The sequence below is a fragment of the Hippocampus guttulatus genome, chromosome 9, assembly GCF_054856545.1.
Source record: "Hippocampus guttulatus isolate MCC_2025c chromosome 9, RoL_Hgut_1.0, whole genome shotgun sequence".
Lineage (NCBI taxonomy): Eukaryota > Metazoa > Chordata > Actinopteri > Syngnathiformes > Syngnathidae > Hippocampus > Hippocampus guttulatus.
In genome coordinates, this window is record NC_141269.1 from 6,859,670 (window position 1) to 6,871,964 (window position 12,295).

Consider the following 12,295-nt stretch of genomic DNA (forward strand, 5'->3'; position numbering starts at 1 on the left):
TATCGGCTTGATGTGTGTCATGTGACCAATGGTGCTCACGTTGAACATTGAACAACATTGCGTTTTTATATCCTCAATAGTTTCCGAGATATTCAATGTCAAAATGTGCCCATGACTTTTGGAACACCCTGTACTTTATCCGCAGCTCACAAGAAAAATTGGAACTGATGACGATATCCCTGTTCATGTACAGCTTTGTTTTTATTCCCTTTTATTTCCAAGTCGGAGTAAACTCAATCTGTTTACGTACTGCAACTATTTTATTTTTTTTTATTTTATTTTTTGCAATGGCGCCAAATACCTAAAAAATGTCACCTACAATAAAAATTTTAAAGCCTCGACTGTCCTTTTATATACTGGAGTCAATTTTATTAAGGTATTTAATTTCATTTTTTTGCATTTAATTTCATTTATTTGCATCAAGACCACATCCCCCAAAAGTGTATATTTCTGCACATATCAGCCACAAAATTCTGCCTTTAGCTGGATAAATAAAGGTTAAAAAAAAATTATGAGCACCTGCAGTCTAGAAAGATCTAATACAAGAGGTGTCATAATAAAAAAATAATGCTCACTTGTTATTGACACACCCTGTAATAGTATCCATAAAACCTGAGCCTATTTGAATGTCTAATACTAGAATGTTCAAAAATTCCCGTGGCTTCTGTCATTTATACATCGGACTAACTTTGATTTCTTTACACACATCAGCTATTTAGTTTCTGGGCAATAAAATGAAAGCTCTAGAATCTCTTCCGTCTATCTATCCGTATCTTTGGAAAGGCAGAATATTTAGATCTCATTAGGTTGTGCAGGTGTGGCTAGTAAAACCCTGGTTTGTCATTTCAATTCATTTTTATCCACTGCAAAGTCATTTTTTTGTTGCTCAATCGACTGATCAAAGTCACTCAGAGAGTAAAAATAACAACGCATTCAGTGCTCATAATTAAAATGCACATATATTTGATTAAAAATATATAATAATAATACAGGCGGTACCACCATCTATTCACAAAACTAAACCCAACTAATCATGTTAGCTTTAAACAGGTATTCATTGTGACACACGGGCAGCTGATGTGTGCGGCAGCGTTCACACATGACTCGGTCACGAGAGGAAGACTCGGTTGTCTTTGGCCCACTTCCTCATGGCTTGAATGATGTATTCCACCTGCGGGTTTCCGGAATTGCGTAGCAAGAGCACCACCTCCTTAAGTGTCTCCCTGGCACAGCAACAACACGCAAAGAGGCCTTCCATCACTCATCCTTATTTACCTAATTTTTGATTAATGATGACTTGGGGGCGCGAGTTAATTTACTCAATGGTCGATGGGCGGGGGAAGGCATCTATTGACCATTATTCCAAGTACAATACTATGCAAAAACAATTATGGATGGCGGGGTCCATCCTGGTGCAGATCCAGCATTTTTTTAAATTTTTGAGCACCATCAAGATCTTTACATGCGGACGCTTTCAAATTCAGTCTTTTAACGTTTTTGCACTCAAATTTGAGCAGCTCGCCGGGCTTCTCTGAGAACCCAGAAATGAACTCACCTGGGCTAAAACAAAGACATAAATACGTGCTTTCCTCTCATTTTGAATGGATAAAAACAATTTGAAGCGCAACGGTGCGAGTGATTATGAGATCTGCCTCACAGGCAAGAGGTTCTGGGTTCAAATCTCGGTCTCCACATGAAAGTCATTCACCCTTTGAAGGACAGCGGTTACTACAGTGGACAGCTTATCAGGTTACCAGGTGCGCGGAAGGGTTAAAATCTGAACGCTGTCCTTAGGTGTGAATGTGAACGTAAACCTTACATCGAGTGCTCGTGGAAGAATAATGAGCAGTGTATACTGTATGATAAAAATGTTGGTATAATAGCCAAACATACTTGGACTCCTTGTTGGCTAAAATGAGCTGAAAGATGCCAACGCATGCCCCTCTCTTGCCCTCCCAGTAGTTGGAATCGGGGTCCAGCTTCTCCAAAGCATCAAACGCTTTAGCTGCATAGTAGAACTGGCCCATCTGAAACATCAACAGAGGTGTACTATCTTCATACTTTGTGATGTCAATTTTGGGGCTTAACACTCCGTACTTTACCGACATCAACAGAGGTGTACTATCTTCATACTTTGTGATGTCAATTTTGGCGCGGAACACTCCGTACTTTACCGAGCATATGCATGCCAAATAGCTTGTAGCCAAAAGCGTCACTGTTCACGACTTATCACATGATTCCATGGCTACCTTGTAGCAGTCGTTGGCGATGAGCTGAAGCAGGCTGAAAGAGTCCGAGGAAGTGCCCATCTTCAAGTAAAGCTCCCAGGCGAGACGACCCTTCTGGTTCATGATGTCTGACAAGGAAGAGGTTTCGCACAAGAGGAGATTTTAGTCAAATGGTGGCACCGAAATGGAAAATGGAAGCATTTGTGCTTTGGGATATTATGAATCGGAAAATGGTGGCCCGGTGGTCCAGTGGTTAGCACGTTGACCTCCCATTGCAGAGGTCGTGGGTTTGATCCCGGCTCTGGCCTTGTTTGCTTGTTGCCCCCGTGCCTGCGCGGGTTTTCTCCGGGTACTCCGGTTTCCTCCCACATTGCAAAAACATGCATGGCAGGCTGATTGAACATTCTAAATTGTCCCTAGGTGTGAGTGTGAGTGCCGATGGTTGTTCGTCTCTGTGTGCCTTAAGATTGGCTGGCAACCGGTTCAGGGTGTCCCCAGCCTACCGCCCGAAGACAGCTGGCATAGGCTCCGGGACACCCCGCGACCCTTGTGAGGATGAAGCGGATCGGAAAATGGATGGATGGATGGATGAATAGGAAAATCCAAAATACTTACAGCAGCGGGCTAGCCAGCTGAGGTATACATAGTCACTCTTGATCTTCTCACTCTGAATCAGAAGAAAAATCTGGAAAAAAAGCATAAAAATGAGAAGTAAATAATCTAGCGGGGGGGAACAAAGCGGCCGCGCAGGCGCTGTGGTACCTCCTCCGCTTCTTTGAAGTTACGGATGGCTGCCTTGGCCTGAGCATAGTTGAAATTAAAGGTATCGTTGTTGTAGAAGTAACCCTAAAATGAAAAGCAAACTTAGACCAACGTCTGTATTTTATGTTATTATGAATTGTAACATTTTTAACTCTGGCATGCTATATTTTCCTCATGTAGTATGCTGGGATATTATATACAGTATATTATTTCTGCCGATGCAGAGAGCACTAAGTGCCTATTTCAAGGTCAGGGCTTTATTGCTCCGCTGAACTGGAAAAAAAAAATGGAGCCGTTGCATTTTGACTTTGACGGGCTTAGCGGGGTTTGAACCTTTTCATTCATTCATTCATTTTCCGATCCGCTTATCCTCACAAAGGTCGCAGGAGGTGCTGGAGACTATCCCAGCTGTCTTCCGGCAGTAGGCGGGGGACACCCTGAACCGGTTGCCTGCCAATCGCAGAGCACACGGAGACGAACGAACATCGGCGCTCACACTTACACCTCGGGACAATTTTGAGTGTTCAATCAGCCTGCCATGCATGTTTTTGGAATGTGGGAGGAAACCGGAGTACCCGGAGAAAACCCACGCAGGCCCGGGAGAACATGCAAACTCCACACAGGGAGGCCGCAGCTGGAATTGAACCCGGTACCTCTGCACTGTGAGGTTGACGCACTAACAACTGGACCACCGGGCCGCTGAACCTTTTCAGCAATGCTTATTTGAACACGAGCGAGGCATCAACACATGTAAATGTACCGATATCAAAATACTTGCAGGCATATTTTCTTTATCCTCGGCAAAAACTGACTGATATAACTGCAGTTGAGAGAGCCACTTAGAGGAATTATTTTTTTTACTCATTTGTGCATGGCTGTGTTGTGCTATCGTGCACACCAGGAGTTCAATGAATTAGTTACAGTGTGCAAACGCTTTTAATTATTTACATTCTATTTTATTGTTTCAGTACTATACTTTACTAGAAAGTACTATATTATAACGTACGATGTTTCTCATTCAAAACCTTTGGAGGAGGCTGGAAGTATCAGCTGAAAATGACGCTTGGTGCTCTCTGATCTTGGGTATTTGGAGGACGTAAGCAAGTGACAAGTCACCTATCCACTTCATAATTCACATAAAATGCATTTTATACAGCATGACATAATACACAGCCATCGATAGGAACCTTGACCGAGTTGAGGTATGTGAGCACATCATCAAACTTCCTCAAGAGGAAGAAGCAGGAAGCCATGCACTGTCTGCCAGGAATAGTGTCTGAAAGACGACATACAAAAATAAACACACGCTTAGCTTGCCCACACAGCTTCAGCACCAAAATGTTCACATTTCTTCTCAGTGTACCGATCTTGCTGGCTAAGCCACCGACCAACTGGAAGAACTGCTGGGCGACTTTCAAGTATTCCCTCTGGGAAAATGGACACAGTTAGTTCAGACACTCACACACCCCCGACATATTAAATGTAATTTCAAAAACAAACACTCACCATTCCAAGCTGTTGCCCCAAAGCAGCATTGACCACCCCTTTCAAAATATACTCCTGCCAAAAAGTAATCAAGTATTACGACAAACTTCCTTTCAGTGATTCTTAAAGTGTGGTACTTGAACTACTTGTGATGCACGGGCTCCCTCTAGTGCAGGGGTGGGCAAACTTTTTGGCTCGGGGGCCACATGGATTTCTAAAATTTGACAGGTGGGCCGGGTCAGCACAAGATACGGTACATATAAAAAACTGCATAGGTTGACAGTCCACACCAAACAACAGAACAAAAGCATTGAAGTGTGAACATACTTTTTTTTTTTTAAATGAAAACAGTGAAACAACTCTTGTATATGTCCTACATGAACGTCCAAGTATGTTAACAACATACATGTGTGACAACACAAGCAACAAGTGCAACAATATATTGCCCAAAAACTGTAGCAGACAGTACAGGTACATAAAAAAATATACAAAACATTACAAAGTTAGGACTATTTGCTACAAAATGAGACAAGTAAGAGACCTGGTGGCTTTTCTTTCCTCTCACTCAGTGTCTCTAACTTTACCTCGTCTCGATCACCACACATGACAGCATTGCTCAGCTGATGTCGCGCAACGAACATTTGAAGCCAGCCTCGGGACGCTTCGAAGTCTTCGATGCTCGTAGTTAGCTATGGAACTCGCCTCCTCTCTTATTAGCGGTCCAGTTTGCGGAAAATTTTTAACATGATAACAATTAAACCATTCTAGGAAATGTTCATTTACTCAAGCCACAAGCAATTCACTCTGAGCATGGAAATTGCCAGAATCGGACTGAGTAAGAATCGCATCCTTGTTTTTCAAAGTCTCGTAGATTTGAGTCTTTTCGACTCCAGGCGTCTTCTGAATGTTTCGTACTTTGTTACCCGGCTTCATTTAATCAGATACATATCACTTTCCCTTCCACGGTCATTACTCTCTCCCTCTTTCTTCGCCTTCCCCTCCCTCCCTGTGCTCTGCAACTTGAAGTAACTGCGCCACCTGGTGTTGAAATGCCTGCCATTACAAGTCCAAACGAAATGAATGCAATCAAACCATAATTGTGCACCAATCTTCGGCGGGCCGGATATAAAGACCAACGGGCCGAATCCGGCCCGCGGGCCGTAGTTTGCCCACCTCTGCTCTAGTGGTTAGTGAAAGAATCACTGAATGAATTGTTCAGACTGTATATTTTCTCACAGCAACTACAACAAGTTTGACGTTACAGCACATTTGTTAAATGGTTTAGTTGTATTAACTTTCAAAACACATTTTCTTTCTGAAGTGTTCGATACATTTAGTTGGGCCACGAAAACCAATTTGAATCGGAAGATCGGTTTTGATTGAACCAAACAGAATTGAATTGTTAATTGTCCTAGGTTGCACAAGTTGTAAAGTTCAACCTGAATGTTGTGGAGAAATATTCATGAGCTCAAACCATCATTTGAAAAGATGTCGGCAACTTTTGAGAGATTATATCATGAGACCAGCAGTGGTTCTGTGGTTTCATTACAAAAAAATGCACAACACAAGAAAAGCGAAACGGAAATGGTACTTGCAGGGTGACCTAATTCGTCAGATTCTCACTCAGCTAAATAATGCTGACAGTCAGAGGTTCTGTTGGACTTTTGAGGCATATTTTTCCGATACATTTTGGTTGATCTCCAGTTTGTGCCACGATTAGCGGGTTATAGGTATCAAGGAGAATCCTCACCTGAGGCGTCGTAGGCACTAAATCTTGTATGAGGTTGTAAGCTTCCTGGACATCGTCTAGGAGAGTCACATGTAACATTTGATTTATAACGACTATAATATACAGTATACTATAATACTTTTGTTGCATCACCCCCACGTTCATTCCATTGGCAGTAACACACCAAAAGTATTTGCCACCCACCAAAAGAAGGTAGGAGAAGAAGTCAAAGAAAAAGAAGAACAAGAACAAGAAATGGAAGAATATCACGACGAAACAGTAGAAAAAGAAGAAATGGAAAAAGAAAAAGAACAAGAAGAGATGGGGAAAAGAGAAGAAATGAAAGACGAAGAATTGGAAGAAGACAAAGAAGAAGAAATGGAAGCAGAAGGCAAGTAGTCATGGCAACAGATGTGTGAGGTAGCACTAGTTTAGCAGGCGGCTTCCTTCCACCACAATAAGGATTTACACCAAAAGGTGCAATAACTGAGCGGGATTGTACAATGCAGGATTCCAAATAAGGAAAGCCATTTTAAAAGAAAATGAAAACGTTTTCCGTTGTGAGGAAAAGTTTTTTGCGGTTAACATTGGGGTGAGTTCGTGAATTCCCTTGGATGCCCTGAGACCGCGCATTCTATATCCCTTATTTTGATTGTTGTGTGGTTAAAAATTAAATTCTGGGTAACATAGAAATAGGTGAAATTTAGAACGCATAATAAGGAAATAATGGTGGGTTCGCTAGCAAAACTAAATGGCCAGCACCTTCCACAATATAGCAAAGAAACCTGAAACATGGAGTCAGTAATGTTGACAATGGCGAAAAAAAAAAAGCTTGACAAAATTTGTGCCACATAACTACGGGGCTGTCACAAACAAATCTTTTTGGAAGAAATTAGCCTCTTGATTATGCCGTCGGGCGGCCAGTGGACCAGTGGTTAGCGCGTCAACCTCACAGTGCAGAGTTAGCGATCCAATTCCAGCTCCGGCCTCCCTGTGTGAAGTTTGTATGTTCTCCCCGGGCCTGCGTGGGGTTTCTCCGGGTGCTCCGGTTTCCTCCCACATTCCAAAAACATGCATGGCAGGCTGATTGAACACTCCAAATTGTCCCTAGGTGTGAGTGTGAGCGCCGATGGTTGTTCATCTCTGTGTGCCCTGCGATTGGCTGGCAACCGGTTCAGGGTGTCCCCTGCCTACTGCCCAAAGATGGCTGGGATAGGCTCCAGCACCTCTCGCGACTCTTGTGAGGAGAAGCGGATCGGAAAATGGATGGATGGATGGATTATGCCATCATTTATGAAAGGGTCACCTTGTCTCAGGTAGTAGATGACAAGGTTGAGTCGAGCCTCAGGGATGACATCGATCAAAGGGGGCAGCACCTGCAATGCCCCCTCGCCGCCGCGAAACACCACCTTTGGGTATTAAAAAAAAAAAGAAGAAGAAGAAAGTGGCCCTTAAGGGTCAAAGTTTGCACTCAGGGATGAGAGTTTACCAGGTTGTGTCTGATAAGCTCCTTGTCAAACTCAAAGGAGCAGGAGGAGATGTCGATGAGGTTCTTCAGCTTAGCCTGAGTGAGAGGAGGGAAATCAAATGTGTAACTGTTGATGTCAAAGACAAACGGCAAATCACTCAAAGGCCAATGATTGTGTATTTTAAAAATGAATAATAATAATAATCCGTTGCGCCTTATATATGGATCAACATTCAGATTTCTTGGACGTAGTATTTTAAATGTTCTGCAAAGCGCTTTGTTACAGCTGCAGCGGTTGAGAAGGCTTGAGATAAATAAAGCTGTATTGTATTGTATTCCCTTCAACATGGCTTCATCCAGTGGATGCATAACGCAACCGCAGCCAGCTTCTATTCTATGCGCCTTATAATGCGGTGCGCCCTACACATGAAAATGGTTTTAAAATAGGCCATTCATTGAAGGTGCGCCTTATACTTTGAAGCGCCTTATAGTGCGGAAAATCCGGTATTTAAAGAATTGGATGAATAATCAGTTATTGGTATTTTTTAATGCTAAATATCAGAATTGGTATCAATCACAAAAAAAAAATCCATATTGCTCAGAGCCTACTTAAAATTCCAACAACATCAATTTGTTAGATTCATTAAGAACTTTTTTATTTTCCATGGCTAAACTGCTAAGTGCAATAAAGAGCTTGAAGCAAGCACTCCTCCTCTGTTGTGAAGAACGGCTTACCATCTGCTATTTGTGAAGTTCGCTGCAACCATTTGCCGCTCCTAACGGAAATGTTTTGCCCACAACTCACAACTAAATAACTCATCGAGCGACGGATTGTGTTTCAAGGAACTCTGATGAGACCGAGTGCATACCTCGGCTGCTTTGCCGTTGTACAGGCTGAAGTGATTACAGGCTTTGAGATTGAGGGCGATGGTGGAGTCGGGGATGTTCTGAAGGTACGCCGCCAGCACCTCCTGCGACACGTCGTAGTAGCCCAGCTTGTAGTAACACAGAGCCACGTATACCTTCATCGCCAGGAAGTTTCTAGAGGAGCAGCAAATACAGATACGACACTTTGTTGGGTACAAGAGCGGACAGGAAAATGCTCCCTTAACAACAAGACTCACTCTTGATTTACATCATTGTCACGACCACTCAGTAAGTTGACATCATAGCAGTCGTTTTTCGCCGAGGATAAAGAATGTGCTTGAGTTAGGGCTGAACGATTTTGAAAAATCGAATTGTGATTTTTATTCCCACCCTCTCAATGTTGCAATTGCATATGCAATTATTTTTTTAAGGGAATCCCCAAATGTATTTTCAACTAACACAAGCAATAAATTAATCTGTATTACAATCAACAATACCGGATTTATTATGCAAAATTGTTTTTGGTCTTCCAGGTTAGGTCTGCTAACGTGCACCTGTGTATCACATGGTCACCCAAATCACCCTTAAAAATCATGTCTTTGAAAAGAAATAAGTGTTATTCACGGGATTTTACAGTAATAGAGTAAGACATTTAGTCGGTGAGGTTCAGCAACAGGTGCATTTTGTTTCTGAGATGTCAGAGCTATAAATGATAACGCGTGGTCAAATCGGCACAGTGTGAACTTTTATTGGTCAAACCTAAAAACCAAAAATGAAGTCGACATGTTTTAAATCTGTGTCAAAAATACATTTGGGGACGCATCAAGCCATCTCTGACTAAAGTTTCCTGCTGACCAGTGTTATGAGTGGATACATGAGGCCCATCTAAACATATAGAGTAGCTTTTGCCTAAATAATGCTGCGCACAATAAAGCGACCCCCCCCAAAAAAAAGCTAAGAGTGGATGCTCACATGTTTTGCCTGAGGAGGTGTTTGTAGATTTCGATGGCCTCCTGGTAGTCTGAACGCATATAGTGGATGGAGGCCAAGCTCAGCTGGTCCTCCGTCACGTCCTCCAGATTCTGGTGGAACTCCATCAGCTTCTTGTTGTCATTAAACTGAGATTCAGGTGCATTGGAACACAAGAGGCGAGAAAAGAATAGTTCAATGTGAACGTGGTTACAAGACTTTGAGAAGGAGAACTAAGTATTTGGTTTTTTTTGTACCTTATAACCCAAATGGAAGAGGAGTCGGTTTTGGAGTGGAGACTTTGGCGCTGCAAAGACAACCAAACCAAGGCAACAGCAATAATAATAACAAGCTTTTTGTCTGTCCGCCGACCAATGAATTTGTTGTTGCTGCCCAGTGAAATAAATGCCTCTACCAAAGATTTCTCTCTCTCTGTCTCTCTCTCTCTCTGTGAGTTCTTTATTTTAATACTAGAAATTCAATAAAAGTCATGTTCTGTGGTTTTTGAATATTCATTTATATTAATAACAAAGAAAAGGCTTTTTTTCCAATTTGTGATTTTTTTTTTGAATAACCCCACACCTTGTTCTTTCTGGGTTTTTGCTTCTATTTTTTTTCTTTCACCAAAAACATTCTTGTTCAGATTTTTCTTTCATTTTTATCCATTTATAATTTTGAGTGTGTGGGATTATTTTTAAATCAATAAAACTAAGAAAATATTTGTTGTTTTATAATTTGAGTACCTATTTTATTGTGTTCCCCCCAAATAAATACAAAAGGTTTTTCATTTTGTCCTAAAAACTAACTGAAGTAATTGTTTTTGTTCTACATTTCGTACGTTTATTTTAAACACCCAGAACAAAGACCAAAGTCATGTTTAATGTTTTGTTGTCTGTAAACTAAAACTTTGATGGGTGGTGATGTGGTTGGTGTGCATTTATTCACCTTTCAATGCAGCCTCCTCAGCCTCTTTATAGAGACCCAGAAAAAACATGGCGCAACCCAAATAGACCCACACATCAGGAGGACAATCAGGCTTTGCAGTCAGTGCCTTGTACTCCTGTCACAACAATGGCATGGCTCATGTCAGGATTTCATAAATTGTTTTACAACATCATGTAAAGACTATGTAAAAGTACCTCCATAGCTCTCTTGTAATCCCCCAAATGAAAGGCGCAGAAGCCAATCCAAAGGTCTGCGTGCTCCTCTTGCTCTCCGATACTTCTCTGGAACTATACAGAACAAAAGTAATCAGAAAGAAATCGTATTGTTATCGTAAGAAATTGGAGACTGATTTATAAACACAATTTTCAGAAGGTCTGATTTATAAGGACTGACAGACAGACAGACAGACAGACAGATAGATAGATAGATAGATAGATAGATAGATAGATAGATAGATAGATAGATAGATAGATAGATAGATAGATAGATAGATAGATGTGGGGGCCAAGGCACCTCCAAAAGAGTTAGTGCTCCAAGGTAGTCTCTCTGTTGCAGATATTCTTCCAAAGTGGGAACTTTGCTTTTGTTTTTCTTCTTCTTCTCGCTGACGCTGGCCGCCGTCTCTCCCCCCACGGCGGGCTTCACGCGAGACAGGATCTGCAAAAAAAAGTTCACTTTTTTGAAATGCATACTTAATATTAAGTTGTCACGAGGAAGATGATTGGAATGACCACTCACCATGTTGACAACTTGAGACGATAGCGAGATGAGAAGCCCTGTAACCAAGATAACACTTCTGGTTCCTGTTTAAAAAAAATAAAAACAAAAACAAAGCATGACTACATTTCTTTGCTCGGACCACAACCATGATACCGGATGACGTTATGACAGGTGGCGTATGAGTCTCTTTACGGTCACCTAGCAACAACAACTCCCTCGTTTATCAGCAAGCCCGTTTGAAACACATTCAATTTTCATGTAAAAGGCAAGTGGCGTCGTTTAAAACGTATCAGTGTTTGTTGAAACACCACACAAGTCAAACATGTCCGAAAACAACGGGAACCGAAGCACCGACACAAGACAACACGTTGCCAGTTTGGTAGTTCATGATGAAAAAAAGTTACACACTGTGAAATGTTATCAAACAATTAAACAAACACACCTCAAATGCCGGTTTCCCGTCCTCAGAATGTTTGCAAAGCAAAATGTTCAATTATAGTTCAGACTCCTAACGAGAGTACGACAATACGCTTCCCAGAGGCCGCCATCTTGGTTTTGTGCTTGGGTGTGACGTATGTACTCGCGACACATGAGTCTGGAAGATGATTTAAAAGAATAGAAATCGTTATTTTTAAAAAAAAATAACACTTATTCATCGTTGAACACTTAAGTCGAGCTGATGTTCTAAGGGGTGTGGCAGGAAACAACAGATAAGACGACTCAGCTTTCGCTCCAAAGTGGCGGCTATTCGTTGCCTAGCAACGCCAACATAGCTTCTTCTGTCCCTTCTGGGTGATACCAGCGGAATATGTTGTGCTTGGAGAACTATTGTGTAAAGACATCTTAAAATATGTATATTACATTAAATATTTCCAATATTGGAAATATTTAATGTAATTATTAATACAACGACTCGTATTCGACCACGCGCCCCAGTGGCCTAATGGATAAGGCACTGGCCTCCTAAGCCAGGGATTGTGGGTTCGAGTCCCATCTGGGGTGGATGAATTTTCATGCTTTTCTTAGTATAACCTAAAAAGGAACTTTTGCCGATTCGCAAGGAAAATTTATCAATCATAGAGCAAAGGCAACCTTGGAATACACAAATCCATTTTTGTCTAT

At 41.6% G+C, this 12,295-nt stretch overlaps 1 protein-coding gene and 1 non-coding gene across 3 annotated transcripts; one reads left to right on the forward strand and one right to left on the reverse strand.

Annotated features, from left to right (window-relative positions):
- Positions 1 to 932: 932 nt before the first annotated feature.
- On the reverse strand, positions 933 to 11,726 carry ift56 (intraflagellar transport 56). 2 transcript variants are annotated; one of them, XM_086119643.1, is made up of 19 exons: positions 11,616 to 11,726; positions 11,192 to 11,256; positions 10,967 to 11,110; positions 10,648 to 10,740; positions 10,454 to 10,568; positions 9,766 to 9,815; positions 9,512 to 9,657; positions 8,542 to 8,713; positions 7,694 to 7,768; positions 7,511 to 7,613; positions 6,226 to 6,281; positions 4,497 to 4,550; positions 4,354 to 4,417; positions 4,178 to 4,266; positions 2,991 to 3,074; positions 2,844 to 2,913; positions 2,250 to 2,356; positions 1,894 to 2,027; positions 933 to 1,223 (listed from the first exon to the last, which is right to left on the reverse strand). In XM_086119643.1, the coding sequence occupies exons 2-19, from the start codon at positions 11,192 to 11,194 to the stop codon at positions 1,109 to 1,111; spliced, it is 1,674 nt and encodes a 557-aa protein (XP_085975769.1). In that variant the 5' UTR covers positions 11,195 to 11,256; positions 11,616 to 11,726; the 3' UTR covers positions 933 to 1,108. The 2 variants fall into 2 exon arrangements, with proteins under 2 accessions (XP_085975769.1, XP_085975770.1); XM_086119644.1 differs by lacking the exon at positions 7,694 to 7,768.
- A 376-nt stretch (positions 11,727 to 12,102) lies between these two features.
- trnar-ccu (transfer RNA arginine (anticodon CCU)) lies at positions 12,103 to 12,175 on the forward strand. Its single transcript has one exon. It is a non-coding gene; the product is annotated as a tRNA-Arg (tRNA).
- The last annotated feature ends 120 nt before the right edge of the window (positions 12,176 to 12,295 follow it).

Bases quoted from the DNA above. Each gene is read 5' to 3' on its own strand.
- ift56 (XM_086119643.1), bottom strand. The intron at 4,551-6,225 runs GTGAGGATTCTC...ACTTTTTGGCAG, and splicing joins TAGTGCCTACGACGCCTCAG to GAGTATATTTTGAAAGGGGT. The intron at 3,075-4,177 runs GTTCCTATCGAT...TTTTCATTTTAG, and splicing joins CATACCTCAACTCGGTCAAG to GGTTACTTCTACAACAACGA.